Here is a 27,360-nt window from a genome sequence, read left to right as displayed (position 1 = left end):
GGACATAAATTAAATCTGGGTGTCAGGTTCCTTCAGAGTCCCTGGGTGGTGCAAAGTGTTAACATGCTCAGCTGCTAACCAAAAGGTTGGAAGTTCAAGTCCACTCAGAGCACCTGAGAAGAAAGGCCTGGAGATCTACTTCCCAAAAATCGGCCCTATGGAGTAGGAGTCAGCACATGACCAAGGCAAAGGAAGGCACTGAAAGGCACGCAGGAATAAAGGGCAGTTTTAGGGTAATTACTATAATATAAAAAATCTTACAACAATGGTATTAACAAACAATAGTTTATGAATGGATACATAGGTAGATAGGTATGCTAAAGAGGTGTAGGAGGGTGTAAGGGAGCACACCTACTAGCAGACATAGGTTTGGTTGTAGATATTTCTACATATATAATTGCAGGTGCTGCATGTATATTAACATAGACAATACAGCACACAAGGGACACAGTCATGGAAACTTCTTTAGACATAACCAAACACCTAGTTCCTAGGCTTGAAGGTGAAGAACCATAGACTTGGGAGACATCTAGGTCAACTGGCACAACAATAGTTCATAAAGACAGTGTTCTGCATCCTACTTTGGTGAGTAGCATCTGGGGTATTAAAGGTTTGTGAATGGCCAGCTAAAATACATCTATTGGTCTCTTCCTGTCTGCAGCAAAAGAGAGTGAAGAATATCAAAGACTCAAGGGAGCAATTTGTCCAAAGGAATGGACCCCATGAACCACAGACTCCACCAGCCTGAGACCAGAACTAGATGGTGCCCAGCTACCACTACTGACAACCCTGACTAGAATCACAACAGAGGGACCTGGACAGAGTGGGAAAAAAATGTAGAGCAAAAAATCAAATTTATAAAAAAGATCAGACTTACTGATCTGACAGAGACTGGAGGAATCCCTGAGACCATGGCCCTAAGATACCCTTCTGACCTGGAACTGAAGCCATTCCTGGAGGCCACTTTTCAAACAACAGACAGGCCCATAAAATAAACAAGAACAACTGAGAGGAACAGGTGCCTTAGAACAATCAGTTATACGAGATCAAAAGGACAATGTTTGCCCAAAAGCAAAGACGAGAAGACAGGAAGAGGTAGAAAATCCAGACAAAAGGAAACAGGGAACACAGGTTGAAGATGGGGAGAATGCTGACACACTGTGGGGAATTCAGCCAATGTCATGGAACACTTAATGTACAGACTACCAAATGGAAAACTAATTTGTACTGTAAGCTTTCACCTAAAGCCCAATAAAAAATTAAAAAGAAAGCCCTATGGAACATAGTTCTACTCTGACACAAATGGGGTCACCATGAGTTGGGGTCAACTCAACGCCAACTGGTTTGGTTTTTTTGTATCACATTCTTACCTGAAGAGTAGGATGATGCCCGACTGCTTGGAGAACAAGGTACTTGCAGCCCAGGAAACCCCAGGCATCTCTGTGATCCCCTGTCTGAGTCAAAGCTAGTCTGTGGGCTGTGGCCCTGATCCTTCTGCCCAGAGGCCCGCTGGTACCAGCCACGCAGATGCTCTGCGACTAAGGCCTTGTGGATATTTTTGGTGATGTGCTCCGATTTAGCAGCTGCCTTCCTCGGCAGCCGGAGAGTTGCATATGGGTTATGAGGCACCCGGTCCATCTCGTCTTCATGAAAGGACCTACTGTAGTCCCTTTGGTGGTCATATCCATAGTGGGCTGAGGACCGGTAGGAAGGATTGACACTGTATTGTCCTTCAGTGTCATTTTCATACACATAGCTGCCAGTGTAATAAAGATCACACTCTGCATATGGCGTGTACCCCGCAATATAGTAACTGGAAGGGGGTTGTTCCTGACTCTTGGAGTAGACGCCGTTCCTCAGGCTATCCTTTTGTGCTAGGTTGGGCATGCTTCCTGAATTTGAAGTAGAAACATTCTGCTTCTTTGACCTTCTCCGACCCCTGGCCCTAGTGTCCAGAGTCTGGGTGGTGTAATACGGGCCGGCAACTGGCGTCACACAGTAGTATTCCGTGCTTGACTGGCTGGTGTAGGAAGACCCGTCATCAAGGATTTCGGTGCTGCTGCTTCTTTGGGATTTGGAGAGGGAGAAAAATGGCTTATCGCTGTCCATCTCAGACAGCAGGTGGGACTGGGACTCCAGGCTTCCACTCCGCTGGCGGCAGTGCTGAGATGAAGATTCGGGCCTGAAAAGAGGATGAGGGCAAACTTGTAAGTCAGAAAGGAGGAAAAAAGGGCAGGTAGAAAGAGAAAGAACACCACACTGAATGATTTAATAACTTCTGAATTGCAACACAGCTTTTAAAATTTCCAAAGCTAACTGCACAACAGAATCAATTTGCACACTCAAGTTCAATGTTGTTGTTGTTAGCTGCTGTTGAGTTGATTCCAACTCATGACAACCCCAAGTGTGCAGAGCAGAACTGCTCCATAGTGTTTTCAAGGCTATGACCTTTTGGAAGCAGATCGCCAGGCCTGTGTTCCAAGGTACCTCTGGGAGGCTTAGAACTGCCAATCTTTTCACTAACAGTTGATTGCTCAACAGTCTGCATCACCCAGGGACTCCTAAGTTCAACATAGGAGAGAAGTCAAAACGAGAGAGGAACCAGGGTCTGCCAACCGTGCAATCCAAATCCTTTCTTGAGGGTAGGGGAGATAAACTGACGGATGGTGTACAACCTACATCAAAGCCTGAACAAAACCCACATATGTTTGCAGGGTCTTCTCTTCCCACAGGATATTGGTATACATTATAGGGTGGAGGCAGCATTGCACAGTGGAGCAGGCCTGGGCTATGGAGTCAGCAGTATCTGTGTTGAGTCATAGCCCATTTTCCAGCTGTATGAGCTTGGGCAAGATATTTAACCTTTGGGTCTTCACTTCCATGTTTGTAAAATGAGGATGATAACAGTATCTAATATCTACCTCACAACAGGTTTGTTGTAGAAGGTAAGTAATATAATGCATATTTATATTTAGTATATATATATTTATACTTAGCACAGAACCTGGCACTCACTAGACACTTGAAAGCGTTGCTTTCAAGTTGAATAACAAATTTCACATTTTCTGAGGATGAGAATGGTAGTCCCTCTTTAGGGAAATTAAAGAACAAGGAATCCAATGTATACTCAAAGAAACTGACTACATTTTCTTGGCTGACATATTTGAAACTAAATTAGCAGAAAATGTATTATCGATAAAATAGGGCCTAGAAGCAGAAAAGTCACTCAACATGATTAAAAAAACTCAACAAAGTAAGACAGAGCCTTGAACCAAAAATCAACAAAGCCAAAGCAACTGGAATGACACGCTCTTACTCCAAGTGGCTGCTGCTGTAGGCGTTGCGGGTAAGGACCGGAGTGGTGGGCATGCTTCGTCCTCCCTGCGGCCGCCTCTCCAGAGTTTTGTAAGGGCTGCTGTGTGTCGACAGCATTTCCCTGTGAAGATAAAAAAGGAAGAATTCAGGAAATGATAAGCTTCCCAACATCTTCGGCAACTTGTCATAAACTGATATAAAGCTTGCCGGAAACTAAAGGGAAGAGCAGAGAGAAAAACGGGAAGAGTGTCCCTGTGGCTTAGTATCTGGGTAGGTCCAAGATGAGTTTTAGGGGAAGCCTATGGGTTTGCCTCTCTGAGTCATAAACACGAAGGGAAAAAATAAAAGACCTTTTAAAGAGTGTCTTCTTTTGACTGAATATAGTAGATGGTGAACAACTAGAGCAGAGGTCGGCCAACTTTTTCTGTCAAGGGCCAGATAGTAAATAATCTTGGCTTTGTGAGCTAAACGGTTTCTGTTGTGGCTACTCTGCTCTGCCAAAACCAAAAACAGGAAGTACAAAAGCAGCTATAGACAATATCCCAATGAATGGGCACGGCTGTGTTCCGAGAAAACTTTATTTATGGATGTTGAAATTCAAATTCCATATTATTTTTGCAAGCTGTCAAATATTTCTTTTGATTTTTTTCCCAACTATTAAAAAAATACAAAAGCCATTTTTAGCTCCTGCCCCATACAGAAACAGGCAGTGGGGCAAATTTAGCCCGCAAACCATGGTTTGCAGATTCCTGGTCTAGAGGTCTAATAATTTCCTTAAGTCACTTTGCACTGCTCATCTGAGACACATGAGGAAAAAGCTGTATTATCTATTTTACGATTTAAAAAAGTGGTTAAGTCCATGTTTATGAATTGGATCGAAGTCAGTCCTGTCACTCGCTTTAACAGAGTAATATTTAACGACAGTTTCCTCAGAGCCTGGGTTATGAAAGTGAATTTTGGACATTAGACCCAAATCTTGATAATAATGAATGTCCTTATACCCAGACCTAACACAAATCAAATGGACTTTAAAAACAAGGAACACCCAAATGTTTTTTAAAGGATCTCTTAAAACACATCCACTTGCCGTCAACAACAAGCAACTGAGTTTTTATGCTTCAGTTTGCTCCTAAGTGGAATGAGCAAGATAACACCTTCTGAAAGGATAAATGAGATCATTCGGAAGTGTTGTCAACCATTCTGGAAAAAAGATTTCATAGCTGCCAGGTATGAACCTTGCTGATGGTGTAACCTCTCACCTGGACTGCCTGGTATCCACAAACTGTTCATTGATAGATGACTTTCTGAAATGGATTCGCTCAATTCCGAGAGACTTGGGGGGAAGAATCCTTGGAGAATGAGGGACCGAACTCGAACGTTGCCCAGCCAGAGTAAAGGAGTCGTTGGCTATAATATGCACATAGATGAATGAACAAATAAGTAGATAACCAGATAAGGAAATACAAATCTTGCCAATATCTCATAAAAGAAATTAGAAGATCTAGTGAACAAGCTGCTCTCTTCCAAAGATGATGTATTTAGAAGTACGTAAGTTTCAAAAAATTCATTTTTATATTTTTGTACATTAGGAAAAAGAAATTACTCGATCCTCTCCTGTGGACATGATTCAGCTTTTGCCAGTTCAAGAGGTGCCACTTCGAACAAAGAAATCGCTTAGGTGGTAGGGGTGATACTGTACTTTTTCTAAAGTTATATTGGCCTGAAAACGTGGCCTGGGTTACTTTTGGTTACCTTTACGTTTTAAAGTTCTCAGGCCTCTCTGGCTAACCAAAGGCTCGTCCTATCACTGCAAATGCTGAAACTGGAAACAAATTTATGCTAAGTCATTAGAGACTTCTTATGTCTCCCACTGAAACGTGCATTTACGAAGAGGAAAGGCAAGAATGACCAAACCTTAGCTCAAAGGAAGAATTCTGAAATGGTGGGATTTTGTGCACCATAAAACTTTGAGGATAAAGCAGTAGGGCCTGCGTGGGAGTTAATAGCCTCCCTGCATGCCTCAAAAAACTACAAATCACATTTGATAGATAACAGACTCGTCTGTTTAAGTACAAGGGGACTAATAGGAAATACCCTATTACTTGATATGAAAGCCATTCCATCATGAAATGTATTGAACCAACATAGCCCATTGCCATAGGTACGGCCTACCTGATGCAACTGACAAAAGGATAAGTTACCCAATTTCTAGAAAGTGGTTTTTTTTTTTTTCCCTAAGAAAAACAAAGACAAAACAAAAAACTCCAACTTATCCAGAATACAGTGATGATCAAAGTCCACATTATAATTACATGGTATTGATACTGTACTTCTGAGATTATAAGACGCCCCAATTGGAGAAGCTGGGCGAAGGACTATGCATTTTCTATGCAACTTCCTGTGAGTTTACAATTATCTCAAACTAAAAGGTTAAAAAAAAAACCTAGAGTCTTACAAATCCTTGTTGAGAGACTTACTTGCTCATATTACGGTATTCTAATTTCCTGAAATCAAGTGATTTGTATGGTTGGTTGTTAATATTGACTTAATCTGGTCAATTATCGTATTTCCTTTCTCAACCATTTTGCATAAATATAAGTTAGTTTGTTCTACTTTCCAAAAAAGAATAACAAGTAGACTTTACTTAAAAAAAAAAAACCAAAAAACAAAAACTTCAATATCTCAGAATATATAACATTTTTCAAAGAAAAAAGGGGGAGCCACTTACGATCATCATAGGCGGTTGTGTCGGACAAGGAGCTACTCTCTGATGGGATTATGTCTTCTGTGAATAGAAATAACCATCTTTAGTACAACTGTGCCTTTATGCACACATAGTGAGCTTAACAAAGCCATCCTCAGTGGAGTATAGTTTGTTTTTAACTAGATAAATATAACTAATTATAGTGCATCAAGAATAATAACTTATCGTAAGAAATTGATTTACCTGCTACTGAAGATATACACATTTTGCATATACAAATGTCTACACATTTATTATTCAAGTATGATATTAGATTATTTCTTAAAATGGAACCGACTTCAAGGGCATTTTGATTTTAAATCAAAACTCTACACCGGACAAAAACTTTACCCTCTATAATGAATGCTTACAACCAACAAGCTAGAAACACCCATAGTACTCTGAGTATTACTGATACCCATCAAATGTTAAGTAGTGAAAAAAGACATCTCAGATGTATTGATCTGCTTTGGCAAATCATTCCATCCTCAGCGTCGAGGGTGTTGGCAGAGCTACAAGCAAACAGGACACCTCAATGCAAGCTTCACAGCCATTATAAAGGGGATCTCCCCATCCAATCTCAAATGTTAATCTCTTTCAGAGCCAGGCAGACTTTCTCTTAATTTAGACACATGATGGAGCTTGGAGGTGAGGTGCCAGTACAGTCAGCTGTCAGGCACACTTAAAAAAAAAAAAAAGGTCTATCCAATATATCTTCAGCCATTGACACCATCTGCTGCCCAAATGTCAGTCACTGTGAAGGAGAACACTTGAATCTTGGAGTCTGGGGATGAATGGGTCATGACAAATGGCCATGCAAGTGAAGTGTGCTGCTAATCACCCGTCTTTGTAGGTAACCACTGCCAAGGCCAACTGGTTCTGTTATTCAGAGCCAAAGTCACTCTGAATTCTCCAGCTGTAGCTGACTGGTATTTTTTTTTTTTAGCTGACTGGTACTTCTGGGCTCAGGTCTGTGAATTCACTTTTCAAATGCCATACCTCTGCTTTAGACATCAAATGGCCAGTTACCACATTTTATCAAATATAAGATGCTGTTGGTAGTAAAATGTTAACTATTTCGTGTCCCAGTAAAACAAAGATACTGTCAGTTATAATCATCAGACACCTTCTAGTATAAGAAATACCTCAATTTCACTGATGTTAAAATGTGAAAAAGTGATCATGAAATCAAGGAAATACAATCATATCCCAGCCAATGATCATGGCTGAAAATAGTGTTGATAAATGTGGAAGGCCAACTGGGCTTGAAAGCTACCTAAATTAGATTTCTTAGATTACTTTTTTTTCTGAATATGAAAGTAACAGATACACACTGTTGAGAATTAGGAAAATACAGGAGTATTACGAAGAAAATGAAACTGCTTGAAATTCCCCCGTTATTAATATCTTTAAATATTTCCCAATCAGCCTTGCATGTACACGTTCCAGAAATCTGGGACTGTGCTGTGGCTACAACTTTGCATTTTGCCTTTCTGCATTTGACACTGTATCACGAGTATGTTCCAATACCTTTAAATAACCTCCAATAAGGATAATAATTCTAAGAGCGCCTCTCTATCCACACATCTATGACTAGGTCCTTAAGAAAATGCATGGTCTGCTGCATTAAAAACCTCTTAGAAACTACTGGAAAGGGCTCAGCTTTCTTAATATCCTGTACTGACAATTGTATTGCATGCAAAGACATCAGGCCAGCTAAAGGTGAGTCTGTCTTATAATGAACCAGTATTTTCGCGCACACTCGTTCATCCTGAAAGGTAAAGCAATGTGACAGTAGAGTCTTTCAATAGTGAGAATGTCACTGAAAATCAAGCTTATAAACTTGTAAGACTGAAATTCCAGATGACTTTTATCCTCAGAAACTTACTCTGGACCCTGTTCTTTCTTCCGTTCCAACCCTCAGCAAGTGAACTGGCTTGGAAATGCCACATAACCATCAAGAGTACTCGCTACGTGACTCCAAAAACCTTACGTATCACTAACCTGGTAAAATAACTGCTGGCTTCTGGCTGGGTTTCTTTCCACATCGAATTCGGTATTCATTTATTGCATTTTCAATCTCCTGCAGCTTTTTCACTGCATCTGTGTAGTCTTGCTTCCGTTTCTTCTTCACGGTTTTACAAAGGTCAGGCTCGTTGGCAAGCTTCTTTGCAGCTTCAACTAGCTTCTGCTGTATTAGGAAATTGCTCTCCAGTTCTTGCAAAGCTGGATCCTGTGTACATATTATTAATCATGCTGTTTTAATTTTGTGAACATAGACAGTCACGCTCAGATGCAATGGATAATAAAATTCATTTTCTGGTACATTCTGAAATCAGATGCTGTTTGCGAATAAAATCTACATTTCCTGCACAGGTCTCCTTACACACTTTCCTAGCAGATAAGATCTCCCTTGTCCATCTTACTTGAACTTTCCATCAGTCCAAGCCTCTTCCCTTCTCAAGGAAGGGGTTGGCCTTTCCTTCATTCAGTCGGTTGGGTCACGATCATCTTTCTCAAGAGACTTTTAACTCAAGGCTCACAGATGCAGAATGTTATATCCACATGCATAACTTTAGAGACAGATAAAGCTGAGCTTGATTCTTCTTTCTGGTAGTTTCTGCTTGGTTGGACTTGGGCATACTGCTTAATGTTTTAATGCCTCAGTTTTTTTGTAAAATAGAGATAAAACTCACCTTATAAAAGTGTAGTGAAGATGAAATGAGTTAATGCTTCTGTGTTGCTTAGCTAGAGCTGGGTACACATTGAGTGCTCAATAAATGGCAAAACTTGGTTTATTACTGATAGAAACAGCTCTCGTTTTCTAAAGCCAAGATTGCTAAATTTTCTAAAAGAAACATGGGTAGGGTCATATAGTTCGATGACATAAAAATGAAAAACACTGGCTAGCAAATCTTTTAACGTTATTATAGCTGCGTGCCTTACAGGTATTTTCTGATTTAATACTCATTGCAACCCTCAGAGGGAAGTATGGTCATTGCTCCCATTTTACAGATGAGGAAACTGAGACTTGAGAAATGAGGCTTTGGAGAGGGTAAGCTACTTGCCAAAGGCTACTTAGTTTTCAGTGGAAGAGTCCAGTGCTGGGGGTTCTTAATTCTCACGACACAGCTTCTCAATTCATAAAGATCCAGCGATTATTTAACGTTCTCCATGTTTTAGGGAGTAAAAACCATAAGCAGTGAGAAAATAACTCAGTTTTAATTGGGGTGTGTGGGAGAGAAAGAGATCACTTTGGTCTAAGCTGTCTATTTCAACTGGTGAGATTAAAATGTATAGCAGGGACTCAAAACCCCAAGGAACGAATCAACCACATCCAACGGACGCTTTCTGGTCTCCTCATTAGTAGAAGTGCTCAGAGCTGGGGTGCCTACCTCTTCGCTTGGCAGCAAGTTGTCATCTAATTTGAACGCAGTGCCCACACGCCTTCTGACCTGAGGGGGCTTTTCGCCTACATTCAGTGGATACTCCTTTGGTATTTTGCCAGTGAGTTCCTGTAAAACAGGACAGAATTGAGAGGGGATAAGTGTCATTGGCGTGAATTGACAAACACAATTTGAAGAACCTGAAAAGGCGACGATACTCACAGCCTCCCGCAAGCAGATCTTCTTAAGCTCCTCGACTTTTTGCAGGAGTTTTTCTTGCAACAGCTTTTCCTTCTTCTTGAGTTCCAGAATTTTCTCTCTCTTTTGCTCCTCACTAACCTCTGAGTCTTGGGAACCTGGGGTGGGAGGAGGGGGAGGCAGGGAAGGTTTATACGAGGCATGTTTCCTTCCTGTTTAAAGGACAAAGGATTCTGAAGCTAAACCTGCTATTAAATAGTAGTTTATTTTTTCTCTCCTTGTTTCTGAACATAATAAAAGGAAATTGGAGAACATTTTCTCATGCTTCTGGGCATCAAACAGAGCCTGGTAATAAAACGTGCCTTTTGCATTTTGGCAGCAATGATAAAATGCTTCATGTTGCAGATATGCTCAAGAAAAAATTTCATTTTTTTCTGAGCAGGAGAAAAGGTAAGATGTTCCTTGAGATTAACTGTTAAAAATGGTCTTTTGGAAAGCAAGCAAGAAAGGCAATGGAACGTCCTGTGCAAAGGCAAGTTACACATCAGAAGTTCGTTAGGCAGAAGAAAGTTAAACATTCTAGAAGGTTCTTCAGAGGGAGGATTTGGCGGCAGCAATCACATTTTGAGGGCAATCACGTTTGTACAGTACTTTCTATTACATTAGACAATAATCTGTATCAAAAAAAAACAAAGATGGGGGAAAGTTGATGGAACTTACAGGGAGGAGGGTAGGGAAGAATTGCCCCCTCAAGCCACCTCTGGAAACTCACTATCTTTGTATCTAGTGCTACTTGTACAATCTGACTTCTTATCATTTAACTTTCTTTTGACTCCTTCTAAAATTAGTTCAAAACTGTGGCACACTATAGATTTTGATATACTTATTTATTCCAAAAATAATGGGTTAAAACGTTCATTTAAAAGTGGTTTCTGAGGTGATGGCTGCACAATGTGATAAATACAATTAATGTCACTGAAGTGTCCACGTGAAGAAGGCTCAAATGGCACACGTTACGGTACATACTTAAGTACCATAATTAAAAAAAAAAAGGGGGTGGGGTTATGACAAAAAAAGAGAAAGATTAAACAAAAAAAGGATATCTTGCACTTTTTTTTTTTTTTTTTAACCTCCTAGTCATTACCTGAGGAGATTAAACTGCCATTGCTTGCCATGATGAACTGATTTTTTGCCTCCAGCGACACCAGTTTGGAGACCCTTGGTGTTCCCGTCTCTGTCAAATCCATTGCAATGTCGTCTAAACTCCTGGCTGAAGGAATTTTTGCCTAAAAGGTATACAACAGTGAAACAAAATTAACTCCATGTGACATATCTCAAATTAATAAAACAGTATAGCTGCCACAGAATAGAGATATCAACAAAGGTGATAATTTAAAATTTTTATACATTAAAATTCAGACAAAACACAAGACTTAGGCTTTGCAGCTCAAATATTCTTGGTAACTATGCATGATTCTCTCTGAGGGTATGGCTCAGTCACTAACTTTAAATGTCAACAGCGACACCACCAGTGTACACACACAGACATGCCAAACTGATGGCAAATCTTATAACTTTTAAACCAGTACCTATACAGCCCATCTTTTAAATGTAAGAAAAACTAGAATATCTGGTGGATTGACACAGTAGCTGCAACAATGGGCTCAAACACAGCAACGATTGTGAGGATGGTGCAGGACCAGGCAGTGTTTCGTTCTGTTGTGCGTTAGGGTCGCTGGGGATCCAAATCAACTCCATGGCAGCTAACAACAACAAAAGTTAAAAAAAAAAAAAACTGAAAAGAGTTAAAACCCAAGTGTTTGCATCTTTTCTGAGAATGCTTATCTTCTGAACAGAAAGCAAATGACAGACTGGAATTTGTCCCTATAGTAAGGCTTCTGGTTACTTACTTTGCTTTGCTTCCGGTCCAAGTAAAACTGATGCTGACTAATTGCCATCACCCAGATGGACTTGATGAGAGAAGAGTTTGCATACCAGGTCTGCACAAAGAGGCCACTTTGCCCAAAGGTCCTTCTTGACACTGAAACCCTGAAAGATTAAGGAAAGCACTCAAATCATTTGCTTCTGGCCCACGTAACACAAAATGTACCCCGGAGTAACGCTGTCACAAAGCATCTTCTTCATTGTCTTCCTGTTGTACTCAGTCTTATGCTGGCAACAGCCAAGCTTCTCATTGTCTCCTTTTATAACAAAAATTGGTCATAATCTAGGTGATACCTTCCGTATAAGCCAGTATATTAAAACACACACACACACACACACACAAACACACAAAGCAGGCAAGGAATTCATCAAATGTGAGGTTGTGCTAAAAACATTTAGTTATAAATCATCAGGATGCACAGCCATCACAGGCTGTGAGGAATAAAGGTGACGATATTTTACAGATGTAGCAACTGTGGGGTCAGCACGTTTTTCAAGGTGAAAGGGCATTGCTGAGTTAGGTAGATGTGAATGGCTCTGACATTATCAGAGCATGGACGTAACCATACTGTCTGAAAATATGCAAGTTCAAAACTGGTCCAGAGTGTTGCTTGTGCACAGAGAAAAACTGGAGAGAGGAGAGGGAGAGAGGGAAGTCAGAGGGGGTAGGGAAGACTAGGGAGAGGGACAGACACTGTGTGTGTGTTGGGAAGAACTAATGCTCTTTGTTGGAACTGCCTTATCTCACTGGGTCACCTTTTTGGCAGAGCTGCTTCCCCCCCGGGGAAACCCTGGTGGCATAGTGGTTAAGTGCTATGGCTGCTAACCACAGGGTTGGCAGTTCGAATCCACCAGGCGCTCCTTGGAAATTCTATGGGGCAGTTCTACTCTGTCCTATAGGGTCGCTATGAGTCGGAATTGACTCGACGGCACTGGGTTTTTTTTTTGTTTGTTTTGGTTTCCCCCCATCTCTCTGACCTCCAAACATCTATAAATGTATCTTTCTACCAAAAAGGAACCACTCAGGACTGAATAAGAATTTTAGCATGAGACCACCATTACAAGAACTTAAGAAAAGGTTTAAACCCAGAAGAAAACATTCTTTGATGGTTACGAGGGTGGGGAGGGAGGAAGAGGGTATTTACTAATTAGATAGTAGACAAGAATTATTTTAGGTAAAGGGAAGGACAACACACAATACAGGGGAAGTCAGCATGACTGGACTAAAGCAAAAGCTAAGAAGTTTCCTGAATACAACTAAACACTTCGAGGGACAGAGTAGCAGGCGTGCGAGTCTGGGGACCATGGTTTCAGGGGACATCTAGGTCAACTGGCATAATGAAGTTTATTAAGAAAATGTTCTACATCCCACTTTGGTGAGTGGCGTCTGGGGTCTTAAAAGCTAGCAAGCAGCCATCTAAGATGCATCAATTGGTCCCAACCCAACTGTAGCAAAGAAGAATGAAGAACGCCAAAGACACAAGGAAAATATAAGACCAAGAGTCAGAAAGGGCCACATAAACCAGACAATCCCTCAGCCTGAGGCCAGAAGAACTACATGGTGCCTGGCTACCACCAATGACCACCCTGACAGGGAACACAACAGAGTCCCTAATGGAGTGGGAGAAAAGTGGGATGCAGAACTCAAGTTCTAGTAAAAAGACCAGACTTGATGGTCTGAGACTGGACGGACCCCAGAGGACATGGCCCCTGGACTCTCTGTTAGCCCAGAGCTAAAACCATTTCCAGAGCCAACTTTTCAGACAAACATTAGACTGGATTATAAGACATAAAATGATACTGGTTAAAAAAAAAAAATTCTCAAGAGAACTTGGACCTCGATTCATATTCAAAACTTGGTAACTATTTTTTCAAAGTGACCAAAACCAGGTACTAGTCATGAAACCAGTTACCACTGAGTTGATTCTGACTCGTGGCAACTCCACGTATGTCAAAGCAGAACTGTGCTCCGTAGGGTTTTCAATGGCTGATTTCTCAGAAGGAGGTCACCAGGCCTTTCTTCCGAGATGCCTCTGGGTGAACTTGAGCCTCCAACATTTTGGTTAGCAGGTGAGCAAGTTAAGTACTTGTACCACCCAAGAACTCCTCAAAGCGGCCAGAACTACCAAATTTTAAAATGAGCAAAGGATGTGAGTAGGCATTTCCCTAAAGAAGATATACAAACAACCAATAAGCACATGAGAAGATGCTCAGCATTGACATTCATGAGGGAAATGAAAATCAAAACCACAATGAGACACAACTACACACCTATTAGAATGGTTACAATTTAATTTATAATTTAGGTGCGGAAAACTTGAAAGCCTCACAGAGCGCTGATGGGATGGCAAAATGGTGAACCACTTTGGAAAGCAATTTGGCTGCTCCTCAAAAGGTTAAACATAGAGTTACCATAAACCAAAACCAAACCCACTGCCATTGAGTCGATTCAGACTCATAGTGACCCTATAGGACACAGTAGAACTGGCCCATAGAGTTTCGAAGGAGCGCCTGGTGGATTTGAACCGTTGACCTCTTGGTTAGCAGCCGTAGCACTTAACCACTATGCCACCAGGGTTTCCATATGGCCCAGCAATTCCACTCCTAGATATATACCCAAAAGAAATGAAAGCATACACCCATGCAAACCCTTGTACATGAATGCTCTCAGCAGCATTAGTCATAAAGTGACCAGGTCAACAGGGAGAAAAGTTCGTGACCCTCACCTTCGTGGATCGTGAACTTCAACAGCAAATTTTTTCTCACGGAAATATAAATTCTCCAGCTGTTTCCATTGGAATAACTAAAAAAATAAGAAGACAGAAAAGCCACAGAGCTTTAGTTATTTTTATTTTTTCTAAACATATAGATCAGATGAAAAAAAATTTTTTTTTTATAGATCAGATTAATAATCAAACGATTTTAGGTTCCCAGGAAGGTCTGCACTGATAAGATTTCAAGCACAAATACATGACTCACTCTTTTTATAAACCAACTACAACCAGAAACCCTTTCATCCTTTTTTCTGCCAGTAATCTGCAGTTATTAAGCTTCATCTCACCGGCAAAAACCTTCCTTGAACAATAAAACTAGGCATCAGTAGAGGAACATGCATACTGTTTTTCCTCTAACTCAAAGATGTTGACTTCACGTTTAGATGGAAAAATATTCAAAGAGGCGTTTTGAGGAGACCAGAGATTAGATTTCAAAAGAATGCAAAGTGAAAGTAAAACAGAAGCCCACATCGTAGAGAGGTGACTTGCGAGCCCGCCCAAGCCACAGAAACCTATGACTAGGAGGTGGAGGCAGGTGCGGGGGTGGGGGTGGGGGTGGGGGTGGGGGGCAGACGCTGGTGGTGTCCTCTTCCTTCTGAGCGAGAGCCCCAGTTTTTACAAACAGAATCCAGCCTCTGTGTTTGCAATGCTGACATTCTAGTGCTGTGCTCAGTGCTATTTGCTGCTCGGTCAGGAGAAACAGGCTTTATTAGCACCTTGCATCTGAAAACCAGAGAATCATTTGGTAAAGGGCAGCCCATTCACAGAACTGAGTACACCTTGCAGTACTTTAAGGGGTCTTTCCCAGGCTCTTCTGTTAGATATTGTACTAGCCTGAGCCTCAACTTGTCCTTTTCAACTTGGACTTCAGAATTGGATGCTTCCCTGCCCCCATCTTGATAATTAGGGAAATAATAGCACAGTGATTTCATTCCATTATCAGATGTTGGCTGGATTCTAAAATTATGTACAAAGAATCTTAAAAGAGCATTTTAGTTGTCTAAATAGTAATAATTTTTCAATAGCTCGGTTAGTGTTTAAGAGCTTTGCGGCAACACACTATCAGAAAAACCATATCCCAAAGTACAGAAACCAAGACTTTTCACAAACGTGTAAACCTCACGTAAGGGACCAGAATGAGCTGAAGCTCCCTGTGTACGTGCAGCCGTGCCACAAACATGCTCGGACCGAACCCCCAAACCCACCAGAGAAAAATAAAGCAGCAGGCACTAACACACTGCCCTTCGTGGTCCTAACACGCCGTCCACTGTAGCTACAACGTTCACGCCAAGTTCAAGTTGCAATTACTGAAAGCACACAGCTACATACCGATTTCCTAAAACGTCCATGGGCTTGAGGCTTTCATTTCTTTAAATCCACAGGTTTTCCAAAAATGGGATTGAAATATGAGGGGAAACCCCCAGGTTCCTTCCACCTCCCCCCTCCCAGACAGCCGCTCCAGTGAGTTCTGCACTGGATTTCATAAGACACTTAGGTGTAACTCAGTTTCATACACCGAGCCTCCCACAGCTGACACACTACTGACATCAGCAACTCTGTTGAGTAGCACCTCCCCAGTCCTACTCCATGCCAGCCCGGGGAGGAGAGCAAAGTTCTCACTAGCGGATTTCCCCCAAAGCGTGAGACATTTTTAAATGGGGGTGCAGCTTGGATTCAGATGAGACTTCCCGGGAAGCGAGCTGCTTTGAATTCGGGCACAGATTTCACCGGAGGCTGTTTTAGGGAGACTTGTCTACCCAGCGTTACTCACCCCTGGACGTGAACAGGTTCTACAGGAACAGTTACAATGCAGCTCAGCTGTGTTTTCCTTTGTGGCCATTCCCACACACATAAAAACCTGGGCTGGACTTGAAACATGATCTCTGAAAGCCACCACCTCCCCTTTATCACTTACAAATGTGAAATGCTATAGCTTTTGACTCCATTCAGCATGTCCCTGCACTAAGGGCAAACTCGCTCCCTGTGAACACTAAAAACTCAATCCCATTTGCCCAGGAGTTGACTCCGACTCACAGCCACCCTGCAGGACAGAGCAGAGCTGCCCCATAGGGTTTCCTAGGCTGTAATCTTTATGGTATGAGACTCCCACATCTTTCTCTTGCAGTGTGGCTGGTAAGTTCCAACCACAGACCTTTTGGTTAGCAGCAGGGTGCTTAACCATTGCGTCACCAGGGCTCCTTCCTGTGAGCACAAACTCTGCTTAACAGGTGAAGGGCTTTACTTATTCAGAGAATTTAGAATAACTAAACAGCAAGTGGGTTTACAAAAGAAGTTATGGGAACAAGGTTGGATTTTTAAGTCTGAAGCCCCAAAGCCAAACCTGTCACCGTCGAGTTGATTCTGACTCATGGTGACCCCATGTGTTATAGAGCAGAACTGCTCCACAGGGTTTTCATGGCTCTAATCTGTACAGAAGCAAATCGTCGGCCTTTCTTCCACGCCACCGCTGAGTGGGTTCAAATTGCCAGCCTTCCAATTAGTAGTCAAATGCAAACCATTTTCAACACCCAGGGAACTTAAGTCTGAAAAGCAAAGCCATTTCCCCACCTGAAACCTTAGAAAGTTTGTGCAAAATATGTCGCCTCTTTGGTGGGAGAATGGAACAGACAAGGGGTGTGTAATACAGAAAATCTCAATATAACCTGCGATGTTTATTTTTTATTAACAAAATTAAGATGAAGCAAATATAACAAAATATTAATAATCATCAATTCAGGTAGGCAGGCAGGAGTTATCACATTCTTGGTACTCTTCTGTATTTTTTAATTTCTCAAAATAAACATAGCAATAAAGCTTTATGTAAAATGAACACAGGTCCGTCTATTTTATAGGAGAGTGGGATTTCCAGCTCCCAGCCATTTCAGAAGCCCCTACTGTAGACATTTCATAACATTCTTATCATTGTGATTCTTACCAATGCTTAAAGTTGCTAGGTAAAGACAGATAAGTATAACAGTACTTGATCTAGCTCGCAGCTGCAAATAAGTGAGTTCTTTTGAAATTTCTGAAATCACTATTCTGTTGTACTCTCAAAATTATTCTGGTGTTCTTGATCTCAGAGAACAAGGATGAGGCTCTGAAAATGACAATGGAACTTTGGTGATGTGAATTCATCTACCCAAATATCACTCACGCACTGAGCCTAGGGCAGAGCCTGGCACACGGCAGGCAACTGATCAGGGTTCATTTCCTTCCTTTTGGCTACACACCAGTGTTTTCCTGAAAGGATTAATAAGACACCCTCTTTGGTCAAAGTTACGTGGAGATTTCAGACAAGTGGAAGAAGGGGAACTTGGTCAAAAAAATATCCATTAAGCTGACCTGACTTGTTGGAAGCTCTGTATTAGAGAAACCATCTGTCCTATAATCAGGATTACTCTAAATGACCTGAAAGATGACAAAGAATGGCTGCAAGGATAACATTCTAGATTTGAGGGCAGAGATCAAAGTTCAAAAGGAGGTAGAAGGAAGCACAGTATGCTTCGTATTTTCTGTTATTTGGAGAACATTAGTGTCTATATAAGGTAAGATTATTACAGGGTGTATAGTGTCTCATAGGGCAGGACTATTTATATAATATACATATATATTAAATATGTATATTAATATATAATACACTCAGGTCTGTAATTTTCATATTAAAATAGGAAAAAAATTATTTTGCCCAAGTTAACTGTCTTGGATTGAATTATGTCCCCCGCAAAATGCATGTATCAACTTGGTTAGGCCATGATTCCCAGTATTGTGTGATTGTACTCCATTTTGTGATTGTAATTTTATGTTGAGAGGATTGGGGTGGGATTGTAACACCACCCTTACTCAAGTTACCTCCCTGATCCAAGGTAAAGAGAGTTTTTCTGGGGTGTGGCCTGTACCACCTTTTATTTCTCAAGAGATAAAAGGAAAGAGAAGCAAGCTAAGAGTGGGGGATTTCATACCACCAAGGAAGCAGCACCAGGAGCAGAGCGCGTCCTTTGGACATGGGGTCCTTGCGCCTGAGAAGCTCCTGGACAAGGGGAAGATCGGGACAAAGACCTTCCTCCAGAGCCAACAGAGAGAGAAAGCCTTCCCCTAGAGGAGACACCCTGAATTTGGACTTGTAACCTACTAGACTGTGAGAGTGTAAATTTCTCTTTGTTAAAGCCATCCACTTGTGGTATTTCTGTTATAGCAGCACTAGATGACTAAGACATCAACATTTCCAATCTTGAAGAGCTAAAAACAAACAAACAAAAAACCTGGAGCTTTATTTGAGTATGAAACTGAAATGATTCCTTAAGTCATTATTATACAAGTATAATAGCAATTCTGCTTATATTATCATTAATTAGTATTCACTGCTATTTATGTGAGGAGCCCTGGTGACACAGTGGTTAAACGCTCTGCTGCTAATGGAAAGGTCAACGGTTTGAACCCACCAGTTGCTTCTCAGGAGAAAGACGTGGCAGTCTATTTCCGTAAAAATTACAGACTTGGAAACCCTATGTGGCAGTTCTACTCTGTCCTATAGGGTCGCTATGAGTTGGAATTGACTTGACGGCAGTGGTTTGGTCTGGTTGTTTACGTGGCACTTATTAGGAGCTATAAGTTTGAAATTCTGTTGTTTTAGAATTCATGGTGCTAGTGACAAAGGGAAATACTTGTAAGAAGGAAAAAAATCTATAAATTAGGTCTCCCTAATCCCTTTATGGAAATCCTGGTGGTGTAGTGGTTAAGTGCTATGGCTGCTAACCAAAAGGTTTGCAGTTCAAATCCACCAGGAGCTTCTTGGAAACTCTATGGGGCAGTTCTACTTTGTCCTATAGGGTCACCATGAGTCGGAATCAATGACAGCAAATTTTTTTTTTTTTTTAAATCTCTTTGCATTCTCCACTTGTCTAGAATGAAGAGCGTAACCTCTGGCATCAAAAGAAGGAAGTAGATAGCAATAGATGAGACAATACCTGGGATTAATCTTGAGATTGCAAAATTAGATACAACAGAAAAAAAGTAAAAGATGAATATAAACAGTATAGGCAGTCCCCAGGTTACAAACATTCGACTTATGGACAAACCTAGTCATTACAAACCAACCCCATAAAGCCCATTATATTAAAAATTTGAGGTACATAGAATGGCTTGTAATGAACTGGTGTTACTTTGCAACATGCCTCAAAACATTGTTATTACTGTATTATTATGTTAGAGATGTCTTAGGGTACCTGGAAGTGTTTAATTTTTTATGCAGAGAAAGGTACACTATATACTTAGATAAACATTCGACTGACAATTGATAAGAACGGTACCTAACTGTTTCAACTTACATACAAATTTACCTTAAAGACAGAGTTAGGAACGGAACTCGTTCGTAATATGGGGACTGCCCGTAGGCTAACAAAGATAAGCAAGAAACTGTGAAGGAAAGAGAATATACCCAAAAGACACCAATCCTCCTGTCTTAAAAAATAAAGTAACCAAAATTTAAAAATGGACACAGAACACCTGGGAGGAATCAAACCCTGTTTCTGAAAGTGAGCTTGTGTAAAATAATATAATCACAATAAATTTCTTCATTCTTAGATGTAAAGAAAGGTGATTTTTTAGAATAATTGGTCACACATCATTACGCTTTACTTAATGACATGAATGTGTTGAGTATTTACGCCATTTTTGTTGAAATAGAAAAACAGTATTTAGTTAGAGCCCACCCACTTTTTTAAACGTTAAGAATTAGAAAAAAATCACGGGTCCCCCATCCCCACCCCATTGTTAGAATGGCTCCTGAACACCTGAGGTTATTGTCAACCTTTAGGAAAACGAGACTACAAGGAAAAGCAGAGTGACTTCCAGGAAACAGGGTAACGTGTACTTCCGTGGCATTTGAAGTCATTATTTACCCATCTATTATTAATTAATAAATATTTCTTGAGGGCTTTCTGTGTGCGAGGCCGGGATCTTGTTGGTGAACGATCAACTGGTCCCCTCCCTGTGGGGCTCACCAGTGAGCCAAGGCAGGCTGTCCTGTTTGAATGCCGGTTCTACCACTTGCGGTTGTGTTGTATTTGGGAAGTTGCTTAATCTTCCTAAGTCTCAGTTTCCCCATCTGTAAAATGGGACCAACAATGCCTGCCTCACAGGGTTGTTGAACATTTCAGTAAGAGGTCTGTGAGGCACTTAGCACAGTTCCTGGCTCAGAATAAACATTCAGTAAATGATAAAGCCAGTTGTATTTGTTATGAAGGACTCTCACTTCTTTCCTAATTTTACCAGATAGTCGTCTGATAGCTGAAATAGAACTAGAAACAGCTGTCTGGACCCAACATCTGTCTTTCCACTGATGAGAAAAACAGCTGAATTGTTCTGTTGACATATCTGTGTCAGCCAGGCTTCCAGTTCTGTGAGTTTTCGTCTCACTGAAAACCATCTGCTGTATTTCTGTTGATTTTGCGTTGGTTTCCTGATACACCCTCTAGGTAGGAAATCTGTTTACTGCTCTGGTATTGCGAAGGTCACAGGTGGGGAGGGACAGCAGGGTCAAGGACACACCCTACAGGCACAGGCCGGGCAGCAAGTTCCCTCCTGTCTGCGTTACAGAGGAGAGAAGGAATGTGCCCTGACACAAACAAAAATGCTGAAGACTGTACCCCTGCCATGGGCAAGAGGGGCCTCCCTGCAGAAAGGAAAGACCCAGGGAAAGCCTGGGACAGAAAAGATCGAACTGTCTTTCTTAATCTTGATGAATCGAAAGTAGGTGTCACCCAAAGGTATAAAACCCAACTAGGCAAAAGTAGGCAGGACGTCAGCAGAGGCTTGGTTTTTTAATACTACACACACATACCTGAACAACACTTACAGTATCTGTTAATCATTTAACTGAGAAGTCACCTGGAAATGGCCAAATTTGGAATCTTCCAGCTCTAGTCTATGACTGTATGGCAGACAATGACTCACATCAGGTGATCTGAGATAAACAACATCTCGGTAGTATTGATAATTCATTCTTTTTTCATTTTGAAAAAGTTATTTTTGATGAACATACTGTTAGTACTCAAGATCAGGGGAGTGGATCTGCTTTGCCTTTCAGAGTCTCACAAAAATAGAATTTTGCAGGATAATGGGATTTTTATTTTATGTAAAACGAGTTTACATTGTTTCTTTTCGGGGGCAGATATCTTGGATAATTCATTCAAAGGAGATCACTTAGTCCGACCTGATGAAGCCTATTCCCTTCCTAGTACGCATTGGGGGCACATGTTGAGATATGGTGGTGCAAACAATTATCTGCTCAACTGCTATCTGAATGGTTAGTGGTTCGAACCCACCCAGAAGCTCCTCGGGAGAAAGGCCTGGCAGCCTGCTTCGGTAAAGACGACAGCCGTTCTACTCTGCCACGTGGAGTTTGCTATGATTTGGAATCAACTTCATGGCACCTAACAACATTTCCGGATCCGACAGTGCTGGTTTGAGCAGATGTGGCAAAAGTGGGGGCACTCTGGTTGAATTCTCCAGTAGAGCTTAAGATGATAGGATTTTTTATGTTTACATCACATTTTTTTTTTTTTACTGTACTTTAGATGAAGGTTTACAGAACAAACTACCTTCTCATTAAACAATTAGTACACATTGTTTTGTGACACTAGTTACTATCTTAGTCATCTAGTGCTGCTATAACAGAAATATCACAAGTGGATGGCCTTAACAAAGGGAAGTTTATTCTCTCACAGTCCAGTAGGCGAGAAGTTCAAAGTTAGGATGCCAGCTCCAGGGGAAGGCTTTCTCTCTCTGTTGGCTCTGGAGGAAGGTACTTGTCATCCCTTGGTCTGGGAGTATCTCATCGCAGGAACCTCAGGTCCAAAGGTCACGCTCTGCTCCTGGTGCTGCCTTCTTGGTGGTATGAGGTCCCCCTGTCACTCTGCTAGATTCTCTTTTTTATATCTCAAAAGAGATTGGCTTAAGACACTATCTAATCTTGTAGATCTCATCAATTTTGACTGCTGCTAATCCACCTCATTACATCATAGTGATAGGATTTACAAGACATAGGGAAATCACACCAGATGACAAAATGGTAGACAATCACACAATACTGGGAATTATGACCTAGCCAAGTTGATAGATATATTGGGGGGGTCACAATTCAATCCATGACAGTTACCAACACCATGACATGTCAACAGTCTCCCCTTCTCGAGCTTGGGTTCCCTATTACCAGCTTTCCTGTTCCCTCCTACCTCCTAGTCCCTGCCCCTGAACTGGTGTGCCCCATTAAGTCTTGTTTGTTTTATGGCCCTGTCCAATCTATGGCTGAAGGGTGAAACCTCAGGAGTACCTTTATTACTGAGCTAAAAGTGTGTTCGGGGGCCATACTCTTGGGGTTTCTCCAGTCTCTGTCAGACCAGTAAGTCTGGTCTTTTTTTTTTTTTTTGAGTTAGAATTTTGTTCTACATTTTTCTCTAGCTCTGTCCAGGACCATTTATTGTGATCCCTGTCAGAGCAGCTGGTGGTGGTAGCAGGTCACCATCTAGCTGTACTGGACTCAGTCTGGTGGAGGCTGTAGTACTTGTGGTTCATCAGTTCTTTGGACTAATCTTTCCCTTATGTCTTTGGTTTTCTTAATTTTCCCTTGCTCCGGGTGGAGTGAGACCAGTGAAGTATCTTAGATGGCCACTCAAAAGCTTTTAAGACTCCAGACGCTACTCACCAAAGTAGAATGTAGAATATTTTGTTTATAAAATATGTTATGCCAACTGAGCTAGATGTTCCCCAAGACCATGATCCCCACGGCCCTCAGCCCAGTAATTCGGTTCCTCAGTGAGTTTGGATATGTCTATGGAGCTTCCATGACCTCGCCTTGGACAAGTTGTGCTGGCTTCCCCAGTATTATATCCTGTCTTACCCTTCACCAAAGTTACCACTTATCTATTGCCTATTTAGTGTTTTTCCATCCCCACTTTTCCCCTCCCTTGTAACCAAGGATAATGGGATTTTTTGAAAGCCAAATTGACCTACCTTCCATCCAGACATTCTTCTATCCACACATATTTATGTGACTAGGGTGAAGCCCCTGCCATCAAGGACTACAGGCTAGTAGGAGTGACAGTCATATAACAAATGTGCAGTTAATAGTGACAGTGCCAGCTGACAAACTGTGGCCAACTGTGTCAACTGCAGCACCAAGATGTTGCATGGATTATCTCTTTGAGTCCTCCCAGCAACTCAAGGGGGAAGTACTGCTTTTAGCTCCATTTTACAAAAGAGAAAACTAAGGCTCAGGGATGTTTAAGTAAATTGGCCAAGGTCACATAGCTAAAAAAGTGCAGATCTGGGATTCCCTCCCAAGCACAGCCAGGCTCGATTGATCCCAATGCATAACCGCAGCACAATATCCTTGCCTTTCTCACCTGGGAAAAGCACTCTACGAACATTTGCTATGTTACCAAAAAAGGAAAGTAAACAGGAGCATTTCCCAGTGCTTCATTACAGAAGAAGAGAAAGCGGCAATCATGGTAGACATCTGTAGGACAGGGGGTCTGTTGTGATTGGGTGCCGTGGAGTCAATCCCATAGGGTTTTCTAGGCTGTAATCTTTATGGAGCAGATCTCCAGGTCTTTCTCCTGTGGAGCTGCTGGGTGGGTCTGAACCATCAACCTTTTGGTTTGCAGCTGAGTGCTTAGCCATTACGCCACCAGGACTCCTTCTAGAGCTCTGAGTCTCTTTAACTTTACTCAGATCAGTGGTTTTCAACTAGGGGTGATACTGCACCACTCTACCTACCCCTCAGGGCCACTTGGCAATGTGTGGAAACATTTTTGATTGTCACACTGTGGGAGAGGTACTACTGGCATCTAGTGGGTAGAGGCCAAGGATGCTGCTAAACATCCTATAACAATGCACAGGACAGCCCCCACAAGAAAGAATTATCTAGCCCAAAATGTCAAGAGTGTTGAGACTGAGGAATCCTGACTTAAATGACAATATTTGGTGATATAACTAGGCTAAGGTAGGTGGAATGTGTTAACGAAGATAAAATTTTTTGTTAAAAAATTATCAATTTTGGAGTTCTAATTCTTCCAACTGGGTAATATGTTTAGGAACAAACGGCTGTTCAGATGGCTTTCTACATGCAAACATCACCTATCAGAAGGGACTCAAATTATGTAACATACCCCAATGGTACACTCAGTAGTAAAAATTACTTTTTCTGATGTGGTATCATAGCCTTACAGGCATTAAAAAAAAAAAAAAATCACATCTTAAATGCAAGAGCTAACACATTTTGAGTATTTTGGCAAAAAGATTAGACTAAGTTCTGAGTATCAGGAAATGTAGTATAACATTAAAATCTGTCTAAGAGGATGTCATCTCATCCAAGCTTCCTCTGTGGCAGAATCTGTCACTTCCCCTGGCTGATCTAATGGCTTCCTGTTAATACACCTAGTCCTCACTTATTGACGACCTCATTATCTGACATTTCGCATTTACGACAATAGTAAAAAATCTCCTATCCTACTATTTTGCATGTGAATGACATACGTCTGGCAGTAATGCACATCGAGGTACGAGATAAGAGTAAAGCTGGCTGAGATGGTTAAGGTTATGCGTCACCTTGACTGGGCTATGATTCTCAGTGGTTTGGCAATTACATAATGACGTAATTTGACACTTACATAATGGTGTAGTCATCCTCCATTTTCACATAACGCCGATTTTCACCTAACAACCTGATCTTTGGAACCTAACCACGTGGATAAGTGAGGAGTGGCGTACCTGCATTATCGCACTGACTGCATGTATTGGTAGTCACGGCTGACCTGGGGTTCACAGGCACTGGTATGGCTGCGTCAGATTTTGACAGCTGCTATCCCTTCTTATGCGTCAGTACCTAGCCTGGTTACTAAGTATTTTGAATAAAATCCTGGATTTTGAATGTCATTTTGTCTTTCCAGTTAGACTGTCAATCTTTGGTAACAGGGACTGTGGCTTTTCTTTAAATGAGATTCAGCATATAAAGCACTACCTCAGTGTCCTTGTAAACAGAATGGGCTCTGTGTTTTTTTTTTTTCTTTTATATATATATAAAATTAAGAACATGGCACTCTATTCCTAGAAATTTCTTCCTGAAGGATGATGGATGAATTTGAAATCTTTAGTTTATCGCCAAAATTCTCATACAAAAAAAAAAAAACCCAAACCACTCAATCTTTGTTCACAGGTGTATACTAAATACTGTCTCCTTAGAACCCTTATAGAACACTTTAATTTTTCACAATACTTTACGTACTAATTGCTAGTCTCTGCATTCAGACTAGTCAATCCTATTAAAGCGTCAACTTTCATTTTTCTATATGTACCACCAATCCAGCCATTTGGTGAATGCCTAGAGATGAAAAGTAATAGATGGAGTAATGAACATCTGATGGTTTTGCCTGCCCATCGGTTATTCCTTTTTCTTCTACCAGCCCCTCCAGTTGTCTACAGGAAAGCCTTGCCCTCTAAGCTCCAGCTACGGTGGTATGCTCTCCGTTCGGCTGACAGGCCCATCTTCTTCCTGTCAGCAATGCTGTTCTTTGACTAGAAACATGCTACCCTGCTCTCCACAGGCCTCATTCCTTCTCACCTTCAGGTCTCGGTTTCAGTGTCACCTTCTCAGAGAGGCCTCACTAAGCACATTTTCCACCCCACCCCATTATTCTGTCCCTCCGTCTTGTTTTTGTCCATCAGAGGCTATTCACAATTTATAACTGTCTTTATTTCTTTCCTAACTTTCCTTATTGTTTCTCACTAACCAACCAGCTAACAGACTACGAAGGAAACAAGCACCGTGTGGCAGAGACTACTTATCTCCCAGGGACCTATTTTTTCTTCTTCCTTTTAGTAATAGAACACCTCGAGATATGGCTTTGCACCTGGCCACCTACCTATACTTCCCAGTCTACCTTGCAACTAGATTTGATTATGTGCTGAGTCTTGGCCAAAAGATTGTGGGAGGAAGTGATGGGTGTCCATTCTGGATCACTTTATAAATGATAAGTCTACTTGCTTTGGACTTTCTCTTTCCACATATCTGGCGGATGTACAAAGGAGACTCACCAATGTCCACCCAATTCTCTGAAACTTAATAGGCACTTGATAGTCTTCCTATTTCCTTGTCTAAAAAGAACTGCTTCAATAGTGAAGAAAAAGAATAAAGTTGGAGGACTCCCACTATCCAATTTCAAAAGTTACTATAAAAGATACATTTATCAAGACAGCATGATTTTGGCATGCAAACAGACACACAGGTCAGTAGAGCAAAACAGAGAGTCCAGAAATGAACCCATGCAAGTACAGCCAATTGGTTTTTTTAACGGAGCAAAGGCAATTAAATTAAGAAAAGATATTCTTTAAAAAATATATTGCTGGAACAATTGGGCATCTATATACAGAAACATAAATGTAAGCACGAAAGAAAACAACTCAAAATGGATCACAGAATTAAATGTAAGACATGAAACATCTTCAAGAAAACATAGGAGAAAAAATATGGTCAATTTTTAGTTTATCAAAGAGTTTTTAGAAAATTTGATAAGCACCATCCATTAAAAAAAAAATTGGTTAGCTTAAGTCATTAAAATTAAAAGTTCTTTGACCTTTTAGCGAAGTGACGGATTGGCTCATAAAATAAATAACTTCACCCACGAGTACTACGCTCTTCTACATAATCATCTAAATGAAACCAAATGGTAAACATTTACCCTAGACCAAAGATGAGACGGTAAGGGGGACAGGGAAGTTAAAGTAACGGAAACAGAACAACCAGAATGGGAACAACGAAAGTGCTGACACACTGTGAAAAATGTAACCAATGTCATGGAACTATTTGTGTAAAAACTGTTAAATGAGAACCTAATTTGCTGTGTAAACTTTCACCTAAAACACATTAAAAAAAAAAAAAAAACTGCTTAAAATTTTACTTGTGATTAACTACAGGAGGGGAAGGAGGCAGCGGTCATTCAGGTGA

General features: G+C 41.1%; 1 protein-coding gene across 6 annotated transcripts in view; it reads right to left on the bottom strand.

Annotated features, from left to right (window-relative positions):
* FRMD4B (FERM domain containing 4B) overlaps window positions 1-27,360 on the bottom strand; it is a 386,589-nt gene that overhangs the window by 12,078 nt on the left and 347,151 nt on the right. For all 6 annotated transcript variants that reach the window (XM_064275017.1, XM_064275018.1, XM_003409793.4 and 3 more), the window contains 10 exons: window positions 14,313-14,389; window positions 11,553-11,691; window positions 10,787-10,928; window positions 9,667-9,800; window positions 9,454-9,573; window positions 8,063-8,291; window positions 6,044-6,100; window positions 4,575-4,722; window positions 3,317-3,436; window positions 1,371-2,182 (listed from right to left, as the gene is read on the bottom strand). In XM_064275017.1, the coding sequence (XP_064131087.1) occupies window positions 1,371-2,182; window positions 3,317-3,436; window positions 4,575-4,722; window positions 6,044-6,100; window positions 8,063-8,291; window positions 9,454-9,573; window positions 9,667-9,800; window positions 10,787-10,928; window positions 11,553-11,691; window positions 14,313-14,389 (1,978 nt within the window). The remainder of the gene's footprint in view (window positions 1-1,370; window positions 2,183-3,316; window positions 3,437-4,574; window positions 4,723-6,043; window positions 6,101-8,062; window positions 8,292-9,453; window positions 9,574-9,666; window positions 9,801-10,786; window positions 10,929-11,552; window positions 11,692-14,312; window positions 14,390-27,360) is intronic.

The sequence above is a fragment of the Loxodonta africana genome, chromosome 22 (genome assembly GCF_030014295.1).
Source record: "Loxodonta africana isolate mLoxAfr1 chromosome 22, mLoxAfr1.hap2, whole genome shotgun sequence".
Taxonomy (NCBI): Eukaryota; Metazoa; Chordata; class Mammalia; order Proboscidea; family Elephantidae; genus Loxodonta; species Loxodonta africana.
This window is presented reverse-complemented; position numbering and strand designations above follow the sequence as displayed.